Below are 25,638 nucleotides of genomic sequence, written 5' to 3' on the forward strand. Positions count from 1 at the left end.
AAGTATGGAACCACAAACCTCCAAGCCACTTAGCGCTAATGTAGCTGGAAATATTAGCAAAGTAAAGAAAACTAAAGTAAAAAATTGTATAGCTGCGATGGGGTTGCTATATGGGGAAAAAAGCAAGCAAAAGGAGACCCATGTGTGAATGGTTTGCCTGCTGTATACAGTGGAACAGAGGGACCTGGTGATGCTGAAGGGCTGAGGAGGTGCAGAGGGCAGGGTGGGAGCAGCCTCTAGACAGAGAATGGCCTGTGCACACTGGGGCAGAGAGTAAGGCACAGAGCAGAGACAGGGAGAAGGTTCTATGGCTCTTGTGTGGCCAGGCCCATCACAACAGATGCAAGATGGCCACTGAAGAATTTGTGATAAGTAGACATTTAAAAACAAAGTACACTTTTTTTTTTTTTTTTTTTTTTTGGTACTGGGAATTGAACCTAGAAGCCTTCTACCTCCAAGCTACATTTTCTTATTTGGAAATAGAGTCTCACTAGGTTGCTGAGAGCCTCGCCAAGTTGCTGAGGCTGGCTTTGAACATGTTATTCTTTAAATTTGATGTTTGAAATAAACCTGTTGTCTGTCGTCCTCATGTTTATTTCTAAATATTCTTTCTAGTGAAGGTGTTGCTTCACTCAGACCCATTTCTTCATTCTGTTCTTCTACTTGTTTGAGGCCCAACAGAAAGGTTTGAAGCGGAGTCCTAGTGATCCCATGAACATCCTTAACCAACAACACAGTTTAAAAAGTGTCTGTTTTATGTCAAAGTTACTTTCCCTTTCTATGGTGGTACTTACGACCGCTGGTGAGGGGACATGGATGCTAGCGACAGAGCGTGGGCGGATGTGATTGATAAGGTGGCACAGGACGACGCCGTCCATGAGTGCAGCCCCCAGGTCTTCATGCAGAGTGACCTTTAGTCTCATCTCAATGCTCTGTGGGGGGAAATCAGAACGAGCCACTTGAGGGTGAAATAGAACTACAGGTATATATACACTGGGGCATTAATCTCATAATGGGGAAAAGTTTACAAATAACTGGAAAACACTGGGATTTTGTAAATATTCTCAAACAATACTAACAAAACCCCTAAATATAAAAACAAATTTAGTTGTGTATAAAATGTTTAATTAGAATAATAGGATGAGCCGGGCGTGGTGGTACACACTTGTAATCCCAGCATTCGAGAGGCTGAGGTGGGAGGATTGCAGTTCTCAGACAGCCTCAGCTCCTTAGTGAGGCCCTTTGTGACTCAGTGAGACCCTGTTTCAAAATAAAGAGTAAAAAATTGGTCTAGGGGTGGAGCCCAGAGGTAAAATGTTTCTGGGTCCCATCCCCATTACCATAACAAACACACACACACACACACACACACACACACACACACACACATATAATGGTAGGAATAATAAAATCGCTTCCTGAGTTCAGTAAGACCTCAGCCACAGCAATGAAAATGTAAAACAGAGTGAACTAATGAATAAAAAGCAAGCCTGAGTGGTTCAATGTGGATGGGGTGGAAGAGGGATTAAAGGATGCTTTTGTTTTAGATTGTATTTTAGTTAAGAAATCAATTATTGTCCTTTTTTTTAAAAAAAAGAATTAAACTTTTAGTTTTGAAATAATTCTAGATTTGTGCAGAGTTTTATGAAATAATATAGAGAGATTCCATGTACCATGTGCCTGGTTTTCCCCAATGGCAGCAACTTACAAAACTACCAGGATCCTGAGGTTGGACAGAGTCCAAGTGTACAACCCCAGCACCCTAAAAGGGGCCCTCACACTGTCTTTCACAAACACACCCACTTCCCTCCACCCCAGGCTCTCTTCTGCTCAGTCCTCTTTCTTGCCCTTCAGGAACTCCCCTGATGTGATGTAATGGTCAGATATACAATGTCCCCTGAAGAGCTCAGGGTTCATGTAGTTAACATGAGGGCTGTAACATCATCAGTAGATAAATCCATTACAATTAATTTATCTTCATGGTAACCCTTGCTGGTGGGGGTGGCCATGAAGGCGGGTCTCTGCAGGTGTGGTCTTAGGGACTGTGCCTGTGTCTGGATTCCCTTACGTACTTTCTCCCTCATGCTCCAGCCTGCATGACTTGAGAGCAGTCTTGCTCTCTCCTTCTCTCTGCTTCCAAACACTGTGCCCTGGTCTGCAAATATAATTTGGCCTCACATGATCTGAATCTAGAATCTCCAAGAAACTGTGAGCAAATAGATCTTCCTTCTCCTAACTTGTATGGTCAGTTGTTTTGCATTATAGCAGTAAGAATGCTGACTAAGACATGTGAATTGAGGTCATTTGTTACATTCTCACAAGTCTTCTAGGCCTGTTCATTTATTTTCAATCTCTTCTCTCTGTTGTTCACGTTGTTCTGAACGACACTTCATTGTTCCTTCTTCCAGTTCTACCCTAACTATTTCCTCTGTCTTAAGGTTCCTCTGTGGAGCCCACCCACATCATCATCATCATTATTATTATTACTATTATTATTATTTTGTTGCAGTGCTGGGAATTTAACCCAGGAACATTTTATCTCCAGGCTACATCCCCAGCCCTATTTTTTTTCATATTCTTTATTTTGAAACAGGGTCTCACTAAGTTTCAGAAGGCCTCCTCACTCAGTAGTTAAGGCTGGTCTCGAACCTGCGATTCTCTTGTCTTAGCCTCCCACGTACTGGAATTACAAATGTTTGCCCCCACGCCCAGGCTCACCCACATTACTTTAGATAATGTATTTTCCAGTTCTAACTTTCCATTTGATTCTTCTTTGGATCTTCTACTTCTTGCTGAGATTTTTCTAGTTCTTTGCTGAGGCACTCTGTCTTTTCCTTTCCTGTAACCATGTTGATCAATAATAATGAACCATTTCTATCACCGATGCTTTAATATCTTTATCCAATAATTCTCACATCTCTTCCAGAGTAGTATTTTCACCTGTGAATTGCTATGTTTCTGTTGTTTGTTTGTTGTTGTTCAGTATGAGTTTCCTGGTCCTTGGTGTGGTGAACGATTTTTATTTGAAATCTGGACATTTCCATACTACACTATGTGGCTCTGTACTATGTTTAAACCTCTGCTTTAGCAGGTTATTATTTTGTTCACTGCTGGCAGCAGCGGGCGACTACCATGTACTTCATGCCAGATAGATGCAGAAGTCTGAGTTTTCTACTTGGCTTCAGTTGGACAGGAGCTGAGGGTGAACACAGGCACCCACAGCTGGGTGGTGGTGGAAATCCAGGCTCCCCAGGTCATCTCCAGTAGCATATGGGGCTCCTAACTAGCAGAGAGTATGACATTCTGGCTGCTGACTCTGTCTTCTCTGATACCACCCAGGGGTAGAATACCAGCCACTGGCCTCAGCCTCCACGGGTGTGGTAACGGTGAGACCACAGTTCCTTCCCTCTGGTGTTACGCTGGAGCAACACATTTATTGTCTATGTTTTTTGTCTTGCTGGACTGCCCATTTCCTGACTGTCTGGCTGGAGGAAGCAGGTTTGAGCTGGGGCTTTTTCTTTTGTCAAATCTGTGTCCACTGACGTTTCTAACTCCTTTGGCTCCACATGTGAGATAAAGGAAACATGAAGAAAACCCGTGGAGCTCACCCATGCTGTTCCTCAGGGACCAAGGACCTAAGCCAGGCTCGCTTCTCTTGACCTTTTAGAATGTTCTAAGGTGTACTTAGTCCAAGAAACAGTATTTCTACTCCATCCTCTTGGAAACAGAAGTAGACAAAGAAAAATTAAAGCCTTAAATAAAAGTTTCTGCTTCACAGTGGAAGATCCTTTTGATTGGGTACTTGTCTTTGAAGGTTGGTTTAAGAGGATGACTTTTCAAAAAGTGAAAACTAGAAAAACAGTGCATATAAGGATTATATAAATTTCTTGCAGAACTGTCCTGTGTGTAGGCACCTGATTTTTCTAGATACTCTTTCAGTTTCTAATTTTGTATCACTAAACTAAAACATAATGGTTATCAATATGACCCAAGATTAAGATAAAATTATAAGATATTGAGAGATGTATTGATTCTCTTTGAGAGATGTATCATAATTTCTGATTTTATTTTCATGTGTTCTGGGAAGTTTGCCTTCCAAACTTATTGCACATCCAAATCCTCTAGGCAAATGACAGAAGACTGACTTCCCTTGGGCTTACTGAACCATAGTGACTTAAGTGATGCTAAGAGGTTTTTTTTTTTATTTTATTCTTTTCTCCTGACTACCTGCTAAACCACATATGAAAAATCATCTGTAATAACAAAAATGCTGATCTACCTTAATTTAAACTTTATTATAGGACTCATTGCTCCTTTGTAGAGTTTATTACTAGTTGAAATCACATATTTATTTGCTTCTTATTTGCTATCTCTTCCCCATAGATTATAGGCTTGAAAGCTGCAGAAGGCGTTGGGTTCTCGCCTCTATTTACCACCTAAATACTGCCTGGCATACAGTGGTGGTCAATAAACATTTGTTAGTAACAGGAGATTTAACATAAAGTCTGCATCCTTCCAAAAGCTCTCTTCTTCTCGTCTTGGCCATGGCCGTGGCATTTCTTTTTAAATGTAGTGAGCTTATAAAGCAATTCATAAACTGCTGCTTTTTTTTTCCAGTACTAGGGATGAGACCCAGGGCCATATTACCTCTGAGATACACCCCTAGCCCTATTTCTTATTCTTTATTTTGAAACAGGGTCTCACTAAGTTGAGGAGGGCTTCACTAAGTAGCTGAGGCTGTCCGCGAAACACGATTCTCCTGTCTTAGCCTCCTGAATGCTGGGATTACAAGCGTGCACCACCATACCTGGCTAAGTGCTGCCTTTAATAACTAATACCAGTCTCCTCTTCCTCGGTGATTGACTTTTGTACTGTTGTTTCATTTTTTAATTTATAATCTTCCTAACTACATACAAAGACCCTGGGGGTGCAGAAATACCTAGAGTGACCACCAGGAACTGAAAAATACATCAAGGAGGGTATAACCAGACTGTTCTCATTCCTGCCATCACCAAGCTCAAAATCTTCAATGGTGCCCCGTGCAAAATTCATCCTTAAGAGATATCCAAATGGCTTGCCAATTACATGATTGATTGATGTCTCTGACCAGTTTGGGGAACAAAATGAGGACCACTATAAACATCTATAAATTAATGAACTTTTTTGTGGTACTGGGATTGAACCAAGGGGCATTCCACCTCCGAATTATACCCCCACCCCTATTTCTCACTACGTTGCAGGGGGCCTAAGTAGCAGAGGCTGGCCATAAACCTTCAATTCTCCTGTCTCAGACTCCCAATTACTGAGATTACAAGTGTGTGCTACCATGCCCAGTTATGAAATATCATTAAGCAAAGAAAGAACAGTGTATTATTTTAAGTTATGCCCTATTTAAAACAATGCATAGCATTTATATATATGTGTATTAAGTATTATAGTGGCTCATGTCTACTCACAAAACTCCATTAACATAGAACTATTTTTCTAGTGCATGAAGAAAGTGAATTCAGGGTTTTTAAGTGATTTTCCCAATATCAAAGAATCAGTAAGTGACTTGGCTAGATTCAAAATTAGGAATTTTAAAAAACACAAAACACTGCCAGGCATGGTAGTGTGTCATTTTAATCCTGGTACTTGGGAGGCTGAGATGAAGGATTGTAGGTTTGAGGCCAGCCTCAGCAACTTAGGGAGAACCTGTTTCAAAGTGAAAAATAAAATAGGAGTGGGTATATAGCTCAGAAGTAGAATGCCTCTGGGTTCAATCCCTGGTATGAAACCAAATAAAACCAAAGCAAACCAAACCAAACACCCAAGCAAACAAACAAAAAATGTTGCTTCAATTCTGGACATTACTATTTAGTAATATGATGTTTCTTGCATACCTCACGGAGTTGTTCCACCAGCTCTTTTTCTTCTCTCAACTGCTCCATTTTCCTCCGAATTGTAAACTGTGGGTCTACCGACTCCAAATTTCTCTGAGGTCTTAGAAACACTACAATAGAAAGGGAGAGAAACTGCCTTTAAGCTTTGCCCTGCACAGAGTGCCATGTGGGGTTTTACCCATTTTAAAGTAAACAATTTCTTTATCCACCCCAAATAATTGAATGTACCACTCAATGAGTTCACAGAGAAAGCCTGATTCAGATATTCCAAAGGAGGTTATACTCTTAGTCATTTTGCAGTGTAAAGTAAGACACTGGGATTTTTGGTGGTAATGAACTGAATGTAGGGAAGGGTCTAAGTCTAGCGACCCCTGCAGACCACGTGTTGGACTGGCCCTGTCTCTCATTTTCCACTGCCTTCATTCTAAGTTTTGTTTTATACTCAAAATAGATTCATGTAATCCAGATAACTTATCCCAAATTAGAAGAATCTAGCTTGGCATGGTGCCACACGCTTTGTAATCCCAGCATTTGGGAGGCTGAGACAGGAAGATTGTGGTTCACAGTCAGCCTCAGTACTTAGGTCCTTTGCAACCAATGAGACTCGTTTCAAAAAATAAAGAATAAAAAATAGGGCTGTAGGTGTAGCTTGGAGTTAGAATGGCCCTGGGTTCCATCCCCAGTACCACAAAAAAAAAAAAAAAAAAAAGAAAGAAAACTTTAGATTGCTTCGGGTATTAAAAATAAATGTAGGTGAGTGTTTTTGTTGAGATGATGTTTTTATAAGCCTGGGCTCAGAGATAAATGATGACATACAAGATTGTGTATGTAAGTGCACTGGGGAGAGGGTCTGCATTCTATCACATCGCTGGTGTCCAAAAGTCCAGCTCTTTAGAAATGAGCTCAGGCTGCTTTCAGAAAGGCTGCTGGGGTTGAAGGCAGTTGAAGAGATCAGTAGTAGGTTGAGGTTCTCCAAGTTACAACTCTGAGAATGGTAATGAACAGTGATACTTCCTCTGGAAGGAGTCAAGAAGACTTTTGCTCTCTTAGGTTTGGGATGTAGTTCAATAGTAGCGGGCTGGCTTATTAACACATGCAAGCCCCCGGGTTCAATCCCCAGCACCGTAAAGACAAACAACAATATGCCTTATATCTAAAGGATAACACCTTTTAAAGAACAATAAAAAAGGTAAAAAAAAAATTCTACATGTGGAAGAGTGATTATAGCAAGAATTTTATTTTCTCAAAAATGATACACATCCCAGTGCAGATTTAAACTTGAATTTTCTTTGTCCTAGAGATTTTTAATCCTAGGCCATCAACCTGCCATGTATAAAAAAAGGAGCAAAGAGCTGTGGAAAGGTTTATATGGCTCCCCCTGTTCTGTAGATTTTCAGACTGGGAAACCCTTCAGGAAGTTTTGGGAGGGAATTCCAATATGAGAAATCACTGGGATGGAAGAAGCTCCAACCACTATAAATTTAAACTATGTCAAATAGGAAGCTTGCAACTTCAACTCTATCCTGATAAACATTTCTTATGGGCTACTTTAATGTGTGTGTGTGTGCGTGTGCGTGTGCGTGTGCGTGTGCGTGTGTGTGTGGTGTTGGGGATTGAATCCATAGGCATTCTACCTCTGAGCTATGCCCGCAGCTCTACTTTTTATTTTTTATTTGAAACAGGGTCTCATTAAGCTGTAGAGGGCCCTCACGAGGCTGCTGAAGCTGGCCTCAAACCTGCAATCCTCCTGCCTCAGCATCTTAAGTACTGGGATTACAGGTCTGTGCCACTGCACCTGGTTTTTTTTTGTTTGTTTGTTTGTTTGTTTGTTTGACATGGGTTCTCACTATGCTGCCCAGGCTGGCCTCATACTCCTGGGCTCAAGACATTCTCCTGACTCAGCCTTCCATATAGCTGGGACTATAGGCATGGATCACTGTGCCTGGATCCTCTAGGCCACTTTAGAAACTATTTCAGTGATTTAAAAAATTAAAGACAGCTTAAAACATAATACCTTGAGTGAAAGGCTTGAGTGCACTACATATAATTAAATATCCTGTGTTTGCCTAACGATATCATTTTAATCTCAATGTATTCCTTTGGATTTGCTTTCTAAATCCATGCCAGAATATTTGAACCAGCATCCTGATGCTCTAGGGGATAACAGCAAGTTGACACATTGTAAATCCTTGATTCACAGTTAATGGAGAAAAGAGGATGATCAGATGTATTATAAGGTCTTCCACCTGCTTGGACCTCAAAGAGACTGGAGCCTGGACCTCTGCTGGAAGCCACTCAGGGAAGTCACAGACAAAGGGAGCCCAAACCAGGTCACCAAGGGGCCGTCACAAAAGCCAGAGCCCACAGCAAAGAGACCAGCTGCTGAAGAAATACAGCCAAGGCTAGCAAGAGAAGGACAGAGTGACCGGGTAGGTAGGGAAGAAAATCTCACAGCACAAAAGAAATGAGAGAAAATTTGACAAGAATCCTAAGAAAAACTGGAAATGCTAATTAAACCTGCCTTTATAACCTATCAAGCAAAACAACAACTACATAAATCTACCCAATGAGAACAGCAAGTGAAAGAGAAATACATTAAAATATGAAATCTAGAAATAACCTGCATCTCCTAAACAGTCAACCAAATTTACCAAAAAAGTCAAGGAATGTGTTTGTAGCTGGGTAATACGCCCGTGAGCCAGCAAGGGGCGCCGCAGCACCGTTTAAACAAACACCATGTTTTCTTTGGAGGTTTTATTTTCCTTTGCCTTTTCTCTGGGGTAATCTTATCTAATACTGCATGTTTAATATTTTCAATATGTTTTTATTGGCAGATTCTATTCTAAATATGAAACTATCAGGAAGCTAAGTGCACTGTGGGCTTTGGTTTAGCAGCACACAATTCAAGCCACTATGCCTCGCCGGGGCCCTAAGTGAGCCAGCAGGCGACGCGTGGGGTCTGGGTGTTCATTTCCTGGCATCGTTTTTCATTTTAAATTCTTGTGCATCTTAAAGTACAGCAGATACACTTGGATATTTGCTTTGTGAATGTTAAACAGTCCAAAGGTGTTTTTTTAAAAAACATTAGAACTATAGCTTTTTAAACAAACACTTTGAATATATGTAAAACTATGAGAAATCATGACTGCACTACTGTTGGTTTTCTAAATATATTAATTACCTTGGGATATGTGAGAATTAAAAACAAACTCTTTAGGCTCATAATAAATCTGACAACTTATTTTACTGGTTATAACAAATAATTTTCCTGAAACATTAAGGTAGCTCTAATTATATATATATTTTTATTTTTTTATTTTTTAAATTTTTTAAATTAAAAAAAAATTTTTTTTGCAGGTCTAGGGATGGAACCCAGGGGCATTCGACCTCCAAGCCACACCCCCTGCCCTATTTTTTTTTTTTCTTTCTTTCTTTCTTTCTTTCTTTCTTTCTTTCTTTCTTTCTTTCTTTCTTTATTTTTTTGTGGTACTGGGGTTCCTGGAAGCCCTTCTACCTCTGGGCTACACTCCCAGACCTATTTTTTATATTTTTATTTGGAAACAGGGTCTCTTAAGCCAGCGTGGCTGACTTCGAACCTGCGCAATCCTCCTGTCTCTGCCTCCCAAGCGCGGGGATTACAGGCGTGCACCACCACGCCAGGCGTTTTATTCTTTATTTTGAAACCAGTCTCCCTGAGTTGCTGAGGGCCTCACTAAGTACCTGAGGCTGTCCGCGAACTGCGATCCTCTGGTCTCAGCCTCCCGAATGTTGGGATAATGAGCGTGCGCCACCACGCCCGGCTCTAATTATATTCCTTACAGTGTATTTAGTTTTTAAAAAATTCTTCTTCCAAATAAAACTTAAACAACAAATCCAGTGACCAGTCTATAAAAAGGTTTGAAGAAAATAGAAGGGTTCTTTTTTTGGGGGATGGGGGTTAGGACCTGAACCCAAGGGCTTTCTACTACTGAGCTAGACCTCCAGCCCTATTTTATTTTCGTATTTTGAAACAGGGTCTCGCGTAAGTTACTGAGGGTCTTGCTAAGTTGCTGAGACTGGCCTCAAGCCTGCAGTTCTCCTGTCTTAGCCTTCCAGGTACTGAAATTACAGGTGTGAACCACTAAGCCCAGCTCATTTTTTTTTCTTTTTCTTTCTTTTCTCTCTCTTTTTTCTTTTTTTTCCAATACTGGGGATGGAACCCAGGGGCATTCTATCTACAAGTAACACCCCATCCCTATTTTTTTTTTCTTTATTTTGAAACAAGGTCTCACCAAGTTGGAAAGGGCCTAAGTAAATGAGGCTGACTGCTAACCTTGATCCTCCTGTCTCAGCCTTCAGAATGCTGGGATTACAAGTGTGCACCACCACACCTGGCTCATTCTGTTCTTTTAAAATTACCTATCACTATATTTCAAGAATTCCTTCACTTAATTCAGGGAAATACATTTAATTCAGGTTTAACTGAGTTTACAAGACAATATTAAAAAATAGTTCCATTGGTTTTTTTTTTGTGTGTGTGGTACTGGGGTTCCTGGAAGCCCTTCTGCCTCCGGGCTACACTCCCAGACCTATTTTTACATTTTTATTTGGAAACAGGGTCTCCTAAGCCAGCGCGCGTGGCTGGCTTCGAACCTGTGCGATCCTCCTGTCTCTGCCTCCCAAGCGCGGGGATTACAAGCGTGCGCCACCACGCCCGGCTAATAGTTCCATTGTTAATACCTGTTTTTCAAGTGAAATGCTACTCTGAACGATTAAATGTAAATAAAAATAGAAGAAAAAGAGGTGTGTGTGTGTGTGTGTGTGTGTGTGTGTGTGTGTGTGTACATGAAGAGAGGGGTTAGATGACTTAAAATACAGAAAAAAAGAGAATTTAATTGTTTAATTATTATATATCAAGGGTTGAGAAAGATTTGCTCATATATACAATCATACAATTTATTTAGTAGAAAAGACATTTCTAAGTATAGCTCTGCAGGGAGGGATGGGCACCCTGAAGTAGAGTAGCAAGTTCACGTTCACAGGTACTGGTTACAAGTTCACTGATTTTTTTCCCATGATTTCTAACTTTTCTTTCATTCTCTTGTCTACCATCACTGGTGATTTGAGAGCCATCGCTATCTTCCAGGAACATACAAAAATATTTCTCTGTGCCTGTCTCGTGGTATTCCTTACTTTCTGTATGACAATATAAACAGCTTTCTCTCCATCTTGACTCTTTGAGAGCACATATCTGTTTCCAATTTGTACCTTCTACCCCAGAAGGTGTGAGGCATGTTTGTTGAATGAATATATAAAGGAGGAATTTCAAACTCCTTTTCATTCAAAGATCTATTTGAAGACATCTTTGTAAAAAATTATCTCGTCCTTGCCAGGAGTGGTGGTGCACACTTGTAATTCCCGTGCTTGGGAGGCTGAGACAGGAGGATGGCACAGGTTCGAAGCCAGCCTCAGTTACTTAGTGAGGCTCTCAGCAACTTAGTGAGACCCTGTTTCCAAGTAAAATACAAAATAGGTCTGGGAGTATAGCCCAGAGGTAGAAAGCCCCTGGGTTCCACCCCCAACACCACACACACACACACACACACACACACACACACACACACACACACACAAAATCTTGTTCTGATAATTAGTCATCTGAATTTTTCCTCTTATGAAAAATCTCCTTAATCTCAGTACTTGGGAGGCTGAGACTGGAGAATCATAGGTGTGTGGCCATCCTCAACAACTTAGTGAGGTTCTTGGCAACTTAGTGAGACCCTGTTTAAAAAAAAAAGATAATGCTGGGGCTATAACTCAGAGAAAGAATGCCCATGAGTTCAACCCCCTCCACAAGGGGAAAAAAAGAAAGAAAGAAAAATCTCCTAAGCTTACATTTTCAGAGAAACTTAAGACTTTAAAATAAGAATTTGGATTCTAAAGTAAAAATTCCTGGAGAGCAGAGCCGTATCTATCATGACAGTCATGTCAACAACAGTAAGCCCTGAATAAGATATTTAAGGATGTGCATAGGAAACCACTTTTCTAATTGTTGTGAGAAAACCTTTTCAGTCCACTGCTCTAAAACTTGCCCCAATGTACTTTATTGCTGAATAAAATGCCCTCTTTGCATAAAAACCATCAATCTATATTATTAACTCTTACTACTAAACTTAATGAGACATTTCTTCCCCTTTTTTTTGTGGCACTGGGGATGGAACCCAGGGGCATTCTACCTCCAAGCTACACCTCCAGCCCTATTTTATATTCTTTATTTTTAAAACAGGGTCTTCGAGACCCTAAGTAGCTGAGGCTGTCCATGGACCTTGATCCTCCTGTCTCAGCCTTCAGAATGCTGGGATTACAAGAGTGCATCACAATGCCCAGCTCAAATATCTTCTTTTTACAAGCCAGAGGTTTTGGAAGTTTAGTTCTCACCTTCTCTTACACTGAAGTGATGTGTAAGATCTACAGGTTCAAGGGAAGCAATACAGTGTCTCTGACCTCTGGATGTGGGCTACTAGAAGCTAGAAATTTGTTAAGTTCATTCATTCATTTTCTATTAAAAGCCAAAATTAATTAATCATTCTCTGCCTTCAACATTCTCAAGTCTCCTATGATCCTGGGCAATTGACTTAGCCTAGAAGCTCTCATACCTGTAGCACTTATCGCTTATAAAAAGCAGTTAAAAAATCAGTGTTTAGATATGACACTACAGCAAATACCTTGGTGTCTAGGCAATTCTAGCATGAAACAGGAGTTGAAACTCAACAACAAAATCTTCGCTTTCGAGCTGGGTGTGGTGGCGCACTCTTGTTATCCCGGCATTTGGGAGGTTGAGACTGGAGGATCTTGGTTCACGAACAGCCTCAGCTACTTGGTGAGGCCCTTCGCAACTCAGTGAGACCCTGTTTCAAAATAAAGAATAAACAGTAGGACTTGAGGTATAGCTCAGAAGTAGAATGCCCCTGGGTTCCATCCCTGATACCGCAATAAATAAATAAAACTAAAAACTAGGGCTGGGGGTGTGGCTCAGAGGTAAAGTGTCCCTGGGTTACCTCCCGGTACTGCAAAAAAAAAAAAAAAAAACTTCATATTCTATATCCTCACTTTTTTAATGGGGAGAATAATTCCTAGTGAAGAGTATGATAAAAAAAATTTAAGATAAAGCCAGGTGTGGTGGCACATGCTTGTAATCCCCGCGCTTGGGAGGCGGAGACAGAAGGATTGCTCAGGTTCGAAGCCAGCCTTGCTGGCTTAAGAGACCCTGTTTCCAAATACAAATATAAAAAATAGGTGTCTGGGAGTATAGCCCAGAGGTAGAAGGGTTTCCAGGAACCCCAGTACTACCAAAAAAAAAAAAAAAAAATTAAGGGAAATGTCTATAAACTTGCCCAAGATGGAAGTGTCATTCCTTCATTCTCAGGCAATAACATTAAAGATCAAATTTATTTATTTATATATTTATTTATGTATTTTTTAATTTACATATATTTATGTATTTATTTTGGTGCTGGGGGTTAAGCCCAGGGGCATTCTACCTCTGAGCTAACCCTCAGATGTTTTTTATTCTTTATTTTAAAATAGAGTCTCACTAAATTGTGGAGGGCCTCACTAAGTAACTGAGGCTAGCTACGAATATGCTATGCTCCTGTCTCAGCCTTCCAAGTACTGGGATTACAAGTGTACGCCACCACGTCCTGCAAAGATCAACTTTAATTAAGTATAAAATAGCACCTATCAATTCATTGCAAATGCAAAAGCAAAAACGATTCAAAGGAGATAGAAAGGATTTTTAACTTCAGAAAAAAAAAAAAGAATCGTAAAAAGGCTTAAGAGCAAAGAAAGGTGTGGAAAGTTAAGTTTTCAGGTTAAAGATTAACTGAGCAAAGCTGCCCCACTCAGTGCCAGAGGTGGACGGACCTACAGATGGACTTCCACATCTCCTCAGGCTCCTTTAAGAGGCAAAACTTTGGGAGCTGAAGGAATCCAACTATCAAGGATCTTCTAGTCTGTCTGCCATTTTAAAAGGTGTCTTTGAAGAATACTTTATACAGAAAATGGCTAATTTAAAATGAGATAGATTTGGAGTGAAATATTGGAAAGAATTAAAATAAAGGGGGAATTCTCATATAAAGCAAGGTAGCAAATAAGGTAGAAAAAACAAAATTTTATCCAAATCAGTAATTAAAGGTTACATTATGTGAGGTCAAGCCCAGTGATGAGATGCCCTTATTTACAAAGCTTGAGATAGCTGCAAGTATTGGATAATGGAGAAAATATGAAGCCAAACTGATGTGATAATCAGCCTTGGAATGCCAAGTGAAGCCCCGAGTAGAATATTCTACTGAAGAGGAAGCATTTAAAACAACATAAAAAATAGGCTGTACTCCTCTGCAACATTAGCTCATTTACTTAAGCATATCTAGTGCAGCTTCTTTAATCTAAAATCTGTATTAGAAAATTCGTTCAAATCACAAGGCAAAGTTTATCACAAGAACAGTGATGTGCATGGAAGATCAAATCTGGGAACCTGCACAAATACTTTTGTAGAGAATATTTTCTATATCTCCTGCCCAGAACATATTAGAGACAAAGTGCAAACAGAGAGAAACGGCAAGCACGATGCATCTGATGTGACTGAACGAGCTGGGTGAATACTGAAAATAATCCTTATTATTACTACCGGTACGGTGTGATAGGGACAAAGGAATCCCTGGAATTTTCACTCATAGATTAAAAGACGCCTAATAACAAATGCAAGGTTATTCTACTTTTATAGAGACTTTTAATAATGCTTAATTTGCTATGAAAATCTCAGAATTTTTGATAAATGAATAAGGTAGCCTGGCTTAGTACTGGAATAACCATTTGTAGAGTGAACATAGATTTTTCTGAGAGGACACCTTCGAGAGTGAGGAGCCTCAGGGATGGCCATACGTGCAGCTCTGCCTAAGAGGGTGCCGCAGGTAACAGCGCTCCTCTCTAGTCTTACTTGGTTCAGAAATTCTACTATAGAAGATGTCTAATTCTTTTCCATCTTACAAAAAAAGTCTTTTGGTTTAAGATACCATTTGTAAGGAAATACCAAATCTACATAAATATTTCATACTAAACTGTTTCCTTTAAACAATATCACAACCATAAATAGCCATGTTTTCTGAAAAACAAAATTATCTTCCTTTTTAAACTTTTATGTAAATGAAGAGTTTACCAAGAAAATTCCCACTTTAGCCCTCTTCAACTTTCAGAATTTAAAGCAGGATGATTTAAGGAGGAACTTTCGTCTAATTTATTATTTTATGTAATCTATTCATTTCTTTTGTGTGTGGTACTGGGATTGAACCCATGGACCCTCTACTTCTGAGCTACATACCAGACCTATTTTATTATTTTATTTTATTTTGACACAAGGTCTCACTAAGTTGCAGAGGGCCTCACTAGGTTTCCGAGGTTGGCTGTGAACCTGCAATCCTCTTGTCTCAGCCTCACACGTCCTGGGATTCCAAGCATGTGCTACCACGCCCAACTAGGATTGTTGTTTTAATCACTTTTATTTCTAGTTAGCGATGTGAGACATCTGTGATATATTAATATTTCATTTGTAACTGTTATGGTTTGGAAATAGAACTTCCCCTGGAAAAGATCATGTATTAGCAATTCAAAATGTTCTGAGGTAAAACAGAATCATGAGAGTTCTAATCCTATCAGTGAATAAACCCACTGATGGATTCATTAGGTGGTAAGGTGAGTAGGCAGGGTGTGGCTGAGGGAGGGAGGTCACTGGAGGTGTGGCTCTGTGACTAGATACAGACACACACATATTTATACATGTGTATATATACATACGTATACACATATATAAATACATATGCATTTCTGTTTCATTTAACATTACTTCTAGCACTTTGTATTTTGAAGTAAAATGTTTAAGATCTGAGCTAGCATTAGACTAGAATAAAGACTCAGATTGACATGGTATGTAGATCTAAATAATTATATTTATTTTATTTCTTAGACTATTTAAAATATTTAATGGCACAAAGTTAAGATTAGTTCATCCTAACAAGATATCCTCAATTTTTATTTACTCATATGATTCTCAGAACAACTTACTATTCTTTAATATAATATAGATGAAACTACACTCAAGAAGGAATCAAAAGCCAAAAAAAGCAAATGATTTGGGGGTGAAAAAGATAAAGTGGTTTCTTTTTCATTTTTAGAAATCTCTCAACATTATCACTATTTCCAGCACAACAGTCTAGGATAAGCCATGGTGTGTTTTAATTACCTTAAAAATCTCACGTGGTAAGCACAGATAATAAAAATCAAACTCTTAAAGCACTTAGTACAGGTGCAGGAGCAAGAGGAGATAATCCAAATGTGCAAACCCCAAATCTTTGCAAATAAACCAAAAACCCAGAATAGGTAGAGAAGAAAGTATTTAGAATTCCTCCCCCAATCCAGAAAACTCAAGTAATTAAACTGTAGGTTGACCAACTGCTAGAAAATAATTCACAGTCCACATGCATTTCTGGACTTTATTTCCAGGCTTTATGCGCATTTTTTAAAAATTAAGCATGCAGGTGAATATACTCCTATCTTCAGCCTCACAGAAAGGAATGCTGAGGACATTCACTGAGTTATTAACGAGAACATTGAAGAAGAGGTACAAAGCCACCTACCATTGTCACTGTCTCCTTCAGAAGGAACACTGTAGCTAGAGTTGTCCCATGTTTGTGCCTGTGTAAGTTTGTTGAAGGAGATAGGAGGGAGAATGAGGGCTGGGTCTGCAGAAGGGCGAGAGAGCCAGGCCGCGGGGAGTTGCACACGGACCGGGGCAAACCCAAAGGGCCGCAGCATTTCACGCATGGCATAACGTTCACATGAAAATGAAGTGGGTTGCATTTATATGAGATTTAATTGCACATGTACAATAGAGGAGGAGAAGGAAGGATGGCGCATGGAATAAAAAGAATGATAAAAACTGAGGGTTAGTACTCATCGGTTACACTTTGCATGCAGTTAATATCGTTCATCTTAACGGTTCCGCAAACCCGCAGACTTAAGAGGACTAATGAGTCACGTCAGTAGAAAGAGGACCCAGAGATAAGTTATGCAGGTTAAAAAGCAAAAGGCCTACCAGATACTTTTCTCAACAACTAGCAATCTTAGCAAATATGATTAATTATATGATTCACACACAAAAACTGGTCACAGAGAACGAAGCTTAATATATATATAGAGAGAGATAGATACATAGATATGTATGTATGTATCTATTAGAAATACAACTTTTGTAGAGTCATTGTTTGCTGAGAATGAAAAATTTCCCCCAAGGCAATGTAGAATTTCTAAGGATGTCTGCAAATATACTGGAATACTTTGTCGAGAGCTGGATCGAAGCAGCTCCTCCTCCATCCTCAACACACCTCCCTAGTTTTAAAATTTAAATTTAAAACTAAAATCCTAGTTTTAAAAATTTATCATTAAAAAACACCAAGACTGCCGGGCGTGGTGGCGCATGCTTGTAATCCCCGCGCTTGGGAGGCAGAGACAGGAGGATCACGCAGGTTCGAAGCCAGCTGCGCGCGCTGGCTAAGGAGACCGTTTCCAAATAAAAATGTAACAATAGGTCTGGCTGTGTAGCCCAGAGGTAGAAGGGCTTCCAGGAACCCCAGTACCACCAAAAAACAAAACAAAACAAAACAAAACAAAACAAAACAAAACAAAAAAAAAAACACCAAGACAGTGCTTGGGAGGCAGAGACAGGAGGATCGCGTAGGTTCGAAGTCAGCCGCACTGGCTTAAGAGACCTTGTTTCCAAATAAAAAGTATAAAATAGGTCTGGGAGTGTAGCCCTGACGTAGAAGGGTTTCCAGGAACCCCAGTACCACAAAAAAACAAACAAACAAACAAAAACAACAACAACAAAAAAAAACCCACCAGGACAAGCCGGGCATCATGGTGGTGCAAGCTTGTAATCCCAGCTTTAGGGAGGTGGAGACTGGAGGATCACGGTTAATGGACAGCCTCAGCTACTTCAGAGAGGCCCTTTACAATTCAGTGAGACCTTGTTTCAAAATTTAAAAAGAAAGACTTAAAAACAGGGCTGGGGGTGTACCTTGGAGGTAGAATGCCCCTGGGTTCCATCCCCAGTACCGCCAAAAAAAAAAAAAAAAAAAGAATAAATAAATATATAAAAAACACCAAGGCAAACCAATTTTGGATAACAGTAAAACCTATTTCATAATAAATCCAACTAACCAACAGTTGGTAATCAATTTCAAGAACTTCTAAGTCCATCATTAAGGAAACCGTAACATGTTTTACTATACCCATATAGAGGTCTAAAATATCCACATAGTAATGTCATATTTGCCTAGGATATTTATATGTAGTATCTATAATAAATTATTATTCAATTATAAAGCAGTGCCGGCACCACATAAATTAGTGCCTGTGGCTCTGAGACTGAATAGTTTAGGCATGTTCACTGTCTTTGACAGGAAAAAAAAAAAGGAGAAAAATAATTCACGAACATGTTTAAGAATCTAAATTATTACTCCAACTTATTTACTTGAACAGTCTGTTTTTACTAATACCACAGAAATCACATAAATCCACGTATTTAATTTTAAAATAAAAATTAAATAGCATTTAGGCATTTTAAAGATTACTATATATATTGCTTTCCAGAAATATAAAAATACATACTGTAATATTTAAAAATTATTACATACAATTTTTAAAACCCAATACATAATAGTAGTTTTATGAAGTTCCAACATGTCACTTGATGTTCCCGAAGATAAACCAACTATTTATAGCACCCAAACTACACAAAGCTTTCAACCACTAGAGCAATTGCCAGGCTGACTAATGAAGATTCTGAGGTTGGAAGCTCAGAGAGGAAATGATCTTTGTTTTCTGCTATTCAAGATAAACTCCATTTATTCCTCACCACTACAAAGAACCTGAAATGGTTTACAGTGCAAGTAGGGTGCACCCCTGTCATTGATAAATTAAAAAATTTATCCGTAAAAGGAACTAAAAGTCACTGAAACAAAGTAGGCTGCAACCCTGTCTTTGATAAATTTAAGGAATTTATTCATAAAAGGAATTAAATTAAATCTTTAAATTAAATTAGGGACTTTCACTGAAAACAATTTTCAACTAAGCTGCAAAATTGCACATTCAAAAGAATATTGTTCTTTGAGGATTCATTCAGCTCTTGATTTTCTTAACTTTGAAATATTTTAGAACGGAGACAGTATGCAGCCCAATATGAAGTCCTCGGGTGTGCAGAGACAAGTGTTCTGATGGTGCACACAGAACAGGGAGAGGTGCCTACCTCACTTGCATTCCTCCCATAATACACCTGAGACTAAGGAAGTGAAAGAACAATGATGGTCTGATCACATGGGCTTAGTTCCCGACAAAAGGGCAGCCATTTAGGTCTTATTTCATGTACAATTTGACTCTCCACAAAACACCCACTAGGGCTGGGGGTGTAGCTCAGTGGTAGAGTGCTTACCTCACATGGCAAGCACAGGGGTCCCATCCCTAGGAACACACACACACACACACACACACACACACACACACACACAGAAACAAAAAAATACCCACTAACTCTTGAAATACTCAAGCATTTTCCCCAATGGCTTTTTTCTTACAGGGCCCATTCTAACTGCCAGGAAACCATTACACCTGGCCACGCACTGCCCATCAATCAACTTGCTCAAAAAAAAAAAAAGTGTTCCTTCTTAATGAATCATCTTTGTTCTTTTTCCTGTAGGTACCTTTTTTTTCAAATTAGACTGATGCACTGCTTCTGTTGTTAAAAAAATAAAAATAAAACTTTACTGAGAAACCCAAGAACCTATGAGTTCTTTACCAGCATTTGCTTAAAAAATGTCTGAGTCCTTTATTAGTACTTGCTTAAAAGCATTAGTAGTGAGTAGGCTAAATACTAAAGAAACAACATTAATGCAACAAAGAGGAACCTGAAAGCACCAGTACTTGAAGTAAATGGAGAAAAAAAATCAGAAAAGGCACATTTTTTGGTTCAGAGTCCTTCTTTTTAAACTAATAGTTAATTGGTACATTACTATAATTTCCTTTTGTGAATATACTAATAACAAATTAAAGTAGGTAAAAAATCAGAATGCTTTCCCCAAAGAAATTTTTCTCATGACTCCTGACTCATCGTGCGAGCCTGTTACATGAACAAGTATAAAGACGCTACCTGGCTCAGAAGGCAATGGAGGATGTCTCAGGAAGGAGTCCCTCCCCAAGGCTGCCCTGGAGCCAGAAGAGCACCTTGGAGCAAGGGGACCTCTTCCTTTTGCCTTGGGTAAAAAAGCTCAATAGAATATTTCTTCTGCATTTACACACTCCCCCCACCAATTTTCCTTTGCTGTGATTCAAAAGAAGAAAAGCTACCCATGGGCTTAACAACTGATTCAGTAAAAACTACAACTGCTGACTTTCCCAAGTGATAACAAGGTTCTGATACCAGGATTCCAGTTCCCCAGAGCCAAGTATAAATGTAAAAGACTAAAGAGAAACTACAGAGTTGCTAAGAATGGACTGAAGTTTTTTAATTTACCTGATCGAGGCTTCAGGCCAAAAGGAGTTGTGCTGTTTGTGGTTGGAGAGACTGTGGTCGAGTTCTCTCTTATCTGTGGGATTAGAAGGAAAGGAAATGGGGGGGGGGGCAAAATAATATAAGCTTCTGTATGGTCAAGGGTTATTATATATCCATTCCCTCTCTGTATTTGCTGTTGTATAATGAAGTTCTGGCAAAAAACAAACAAACTCATAAATACATCACTTTGCAAATGTTTTAAATGGCAAAATCAACAGAATGTTGTTTATGGGCAACTTACTCAATTTTTTATTTGCTTCTCATACATATATTTTATAATCACGTCAAAGTGGCAATCCATTTCTCCTCCAGCACAGTTGTGTGCACGTGTGCCTAAGTATGTACAGATATCCCAAAGAGGGCACAGCTAATGAAGACTCCCACAGCACAACAAGACTGGGGAAATGATAACAATGAGCAGATGTTTCATTCACAAAGAAGCCACATGCTGAATCACTGATGGACCATGAGACGTTTTAGGTGTTGCCCATTTGAGTGATTCTAGTTTTGTTTTCAATAAGGATGTTCCCACATTTGGGTTTCAAATCATCTCATAAAAATAATCTTAATTAGGGATAGGGTCAGATAAGGCTATGACTGCCAATGAGAATGAGCGACAGTTTATGGGTGTCCCCCAGAGACTCCTCAGTTAATTCACAAACTAGTGTTAGATTATATATTTCTAAAAAAGACATTCTAATGAGGTCTTCATGGAATACCTCGGCTTCCATGAATGTTCAGGAAACTTACCTCATTTGGAGAATACTGATTGCCATTGCTCTGTAAAGTCAGATCATTTTGCACCTTAAAGAAGAGAAGAAATGCATGGGACTGTCCATTAGGGGGTGAAGCTAATACGGCAAGAACCATGTGCTGCTTTCATATCCCTGGCCCAGAAGTAGACAATGAATATGTGCTGAATTAGTGAGAGTGTTTGGTAGCTAAGTTAGGCATACTTACATTTTTTAAAACTATGCAGCTCTATTCATAGAATAGTACATCTAAAGTATCACAGGAATTAAGATAAAGATTTTCCCATTGCAAAGAGTCTACTTCCAAATGTCTATGAGTATCAGCTTACCTTGCTGGGTGACCAAGCTACCTGCTGGCTCCTACCCTCCACTTAAATCACGAGTTTTTAGAAATGGTTCTTGGCAGTAGCTCCAAAATACACAAACTCACATAGGAATCTTTTAATGAATAAACATGCCTGGATCCCAAATTACCTGGGCAAATCTCATGTGCTCTGTTCGATACCAATTTGCTTTGGCAACCACTGGTTAAGAGAAAAATTATGGCAAAGCATGTGGGATTTATAACTGGCCATAGTTTCCGGTTTCCAGCAGAAATGACTTGAGTGGATGGGTGGTGGTTTCCTCAAACACCACCAAAAATACAGGAGTGATTCAAGAAGTGGGTAGTTTCCATTTAGCCGTGGAGATAATAACAAACTTATGTGGCAAAGAGTTGAAAAATACTAGAAGAAAGAGGACTATGGGGTACAAGCTGTAGATTTTGAAGTCATTATTATTTATTTGTTGCCTGAGATGGGAAAGGGGGGGCAGATGCTCCAGGGACAGTGTAAAGGAAAAGAACAGTAGCTGAGGGTAGAATTTTAAAGAGACCAGCGTCCCACAAGGAACACAGGCTAGCCCCAGATCTGCCTTCTTTATGTGATGATCAAAAACCTCCCTGATCCACACCCAAACAAAGTTTTGGTGAGAGTAAGATGACATCCTGGCATATGTCATCAAATTAGTGTAACCTTAAGATGCCTACTCCTATTACTTGTTGAGAAGTGTGCTTTATATTATTTAAATATTTCCAACACTACATAAATCCAAGGAAAAGGTATTTTTAGAATAAAATGTCCCTAACCGACTAAAGACTATTATTAGATTATTGTTAGAACTGCTAACAAGTAACTTTAGGTTTCATTCTTTCTCTAAGCAACTCTCTAATTTTTCCTATTGCCCCCCATTCCATACCATTTATGTATGAGCAGGTAATTTGCATTTCTTCCTGCACAGAGGCCAATGCCACCTAAATTTGATGGGCACAGTCTTCTAAATATGTGTGTGGTTGTCTGATACGATGGGCCAACTGCAGATCACTTGCTCCACAGTCTTGGCCTCACTCTTCTGCTGAGTTCACACACTGTACTGACTCCATCATGGCCATGGTGGACTGCACAGCAGTCTCCCAGCTATTGGTACAAATCCAAAATATCCAAAACGTCCAAGCTCACTTCCCTCACTTACTTACTTTGTTTGTTTGTTTGTTTGTTTCTTTCTTTTTCTGTGTGCGTGTAGTACTGGGGGTGGAACCCAAAGGTTCTCTACCTCCGGGCTATACTCCCAGACCTTTTTTTACTTTATTTGGAAACAGGGTCTCACTAAGCTGCTGAGAGCCTCACTAAGTAGCTGAGGCTGGCTTCGAACCTGTGTGATCCTCCTGTCTCAGTCTCCCAAGCGCCGGGATTACAAGTGTGCGCCACCATGCTCAGCCACTCCCCTCACTTTACACTCTAGATCCCTTGCCTCATTTCCTAGAGCACAGACTCAGGATGTTGGGCCATTTCATGTTCTTCTTTAAGCTTTTTCAGTATCTACATTCTTTCCTCTACAGTTGTGAAAATCATTTAAAATGACAGTAGCATCACATCTTTCACAGCCCAGTCCTCTACAACAAAAAGCTAAACTCAGCACAAGTACTCAACAATGTTGGCAAATTCTTGCAAGACAATAAAGAAGGCTTTCTTTCTGAATGAGGTGGGAGGAAGATGATAAAAATACCCAAATCATCATCACTGCCCCAGGGAAGCCACTGCTTTCTTTTCCGTCTTCTCATGATTTCCTTTTCCCACCAGAGGAAGCTAGTTTCCTTTTCTTTTTAAAACCATGAGACCACATCTGTTAAGAACAGAGAATTGCCCCAAGAAGGAAGACAAGGAATAAGAAAACCTTATATGCCAAAGAATGCCAAATATGACTCCTTGTTCAACCAAAGGAGGAAAAAAAAAACTTATGTTACATAAAACATTATAATTCAGATGGAGATGATAGAGTATGGATATTTTTAAGAGGGTTTGTGCCTTCCTGGTACTCCTGAAATCCTAGACCTGGGTATTTTCTTTTTAAAAATTCTACAAGAGTAAAATTTCAAGAATATTTGAAGAGACATGCCTAAATATTAGTGCCAAGGCACATTCTATGTGCTCAGAGTACTAGTACAGTCTGCCTGATCAGGAGGAAATTCACTCTGGAGAAAAGTGTGCAGCCTCTGCACATGAAGTCACGTGGAATTCCCCACATGTGGCATCGTGCTGATGATCAAACAGTTTCAAATTCTGAAGCATTTTGGATTTTGAATTTTAAGATTAGAGATGATCAATTAGAGATTTCAGATTATACAAGGATTTGGATTTAGAATGTACCCCTAACCCTCATGGAAGGAAGGTAGCAATGTTAGAAAATAAGCTTAGTTGCTAAGAAGAGGTTCCTTGGGGACTGTATCTCCTTCCCTTGCCCACTCTCTGTTTCCAGCCTACATGATGGGAGAGCGGAGCATAGCTCTCTCCCTCTCTGCTTCTCACCATTATGACCTGAACTCTTCAGACCCAGCCCAACATAGACTGAATCTCTGAAATCTCCAAAATCTATGAGCAAATAAGTCTTTCTTCCTATAAGTCGTGTTGTCAGGTTTATCACAACAGTGAGAATCTTCACCGAGCTGGGCGTGATGGTGCACGCTTGTAATCCCAGCAGTTGGGAGGCTGAGACCAGAGGATCGCGGTTCGCGGACAGCCTCAGCTACCTTAGTGAGGCCCTCTGCAACTCAGTGAGACCCTGTTTCAAAATAAAGAATAAAAAATTGGGCAGGGGGTGTAGCTCGGAGGTCAGATGCCTCTGGGTTCCATCCCCAGACCCGCAAAAAAAAAAAAAAAAAAAGAGAGAGAGAATGTTCACCAAAACAATCTGAGCACTGTAACTTTTTGCAACCTGTTGTAAACACTTGTAATTTATGTTTGCAGTCTTTTGCAAGGTTAAAATCATACCCAAATAAGAAGCTGTAAAAAAAAAAAAAACCAAGTGATTGTGCAGAGACTCCTAAATCAATCTCAAATGGACAGCATGAGGAAATGAGTCCAGGTCAGCCTGCAAATAAAAGGCTTCCTATTTTCCACTACTGGGTAATTCAATGTGGCCTCACCCAGGGCAGAGGTGGTACTGGGATTCTCTAAAGACCACACCAATAACAATAACAGAGTCACGGAGTCACAGCTAGAATTTAGGCATCCCTTTCTTGAATCATCTCGTTTGAGCTTTACGATAGCTATTATTATGATCCCAATTTACTGAAAATGAAGGTTAAATTTAGAGAAGTTAATTAACTTGCCCAGAATTATCAAGTCTTTGGATTGGGGCTGATATTTAACATAATTCCAAGTCACTACACTAAACTACAACACCATAGTTTCAGGGACATGGATTTTCCCTTTACAGTTCTTTTTTCTGTATTTTGTTGACAAAGATTTAGTTAAGAATAAGAAACTGCTTAACTACAATGCATGTGCAGACACCTTGGTGAGGGGCTGCATAAATTGGTTTATATGCAATCTGGAAACCTGAATTATCCTTCTCACACCCATTCACTAAGAAGGACTGGAACAGATGGTAGTATGCTGTAACTCCCAAACCATCTCTCTATGGCTCTGGTAATTTAATCTTTCTCTAGGGCTGTTCAGGCTCATCTCTAGTTTTATATCAGAACTGCTTTCTCTACAGCCACTCAAATTTCACCCCATTTAATTCAACCTAACTTACTTTACCCTGTCCCCAAACGCCCCACTTTGTAGTATTCTCTTAATCCTCCTAGAAACCATGATTCATTTGTGAATGTTTTAAAGGTCTTTTGTAGTTTATTTTTGTCTGGCTAGACTTCCTTCTTGGCTATAAAATCTGCAATCATGGTTCTACCACTTGTTTCTGACAAAGAGCATGTTCCCTACATATCTTAGTGGCCATCACCTGACTCAGCATGACAATCTTGATGTTAAAAATTTAGATAATCTATGAGAAATAGCCATCTCTCTTATTTAATGGAAAGTGAGATATAAAA

General features: G+C 39.5%; 1 protein-coding gene across 3 annotated transcripts in view; it reads right to left on the reverse strand.

The window, feature by feature from the left end:
- LRCH1 (leucine rich repeats and calponin homology domain containing 1) overlaps positions 1-25,638 on the reverse strand; it is a gene marked incomplete at both ends in the record, with an annotated part of 201,090 nt that overhangs the window by 20,470 nt on the left and 154,982 nt on the right. For 2 of the 3 annotated variants that reach the window (XM_080690128.1, XM_080690127.1), the window contains 4 exons: positions 795-932; positions 5,883-5,992; positions 20,479-20,551; positions 21,268-21,321. In XM_080690128.1, coding sequence (XP_080546254.1) covers positions 795-932; positions 5,883-5,992; positions 20,479-20,551; positions 21,268-21,321 — 375 coding nt within the window. Of the gene's footprint in view, positions 1-794; positions 933-5,882; positions 5,993-16,549; positions 16,655-20,478; positions 20,552-21,267; positions 21,322-25,638 lie in introns of all 3 variants that reach the window. The other variant, XM_080690126.1, reaches the window with a different exon arrangement.

Source organism: Muscardinus avellanarius, assembly GCF_963383645.1.
Source record: "Muscardinus avellanarius genome assembly, chromosome: 2".
In the NCBI taxonomy this organism is placed as follows: domain Eukaryota; kingdom Metazoa; phylum Chordata; class Mammalia; order Rodentia; family Gliridae; genus Muscardinus; species Muscardinus avellanarius.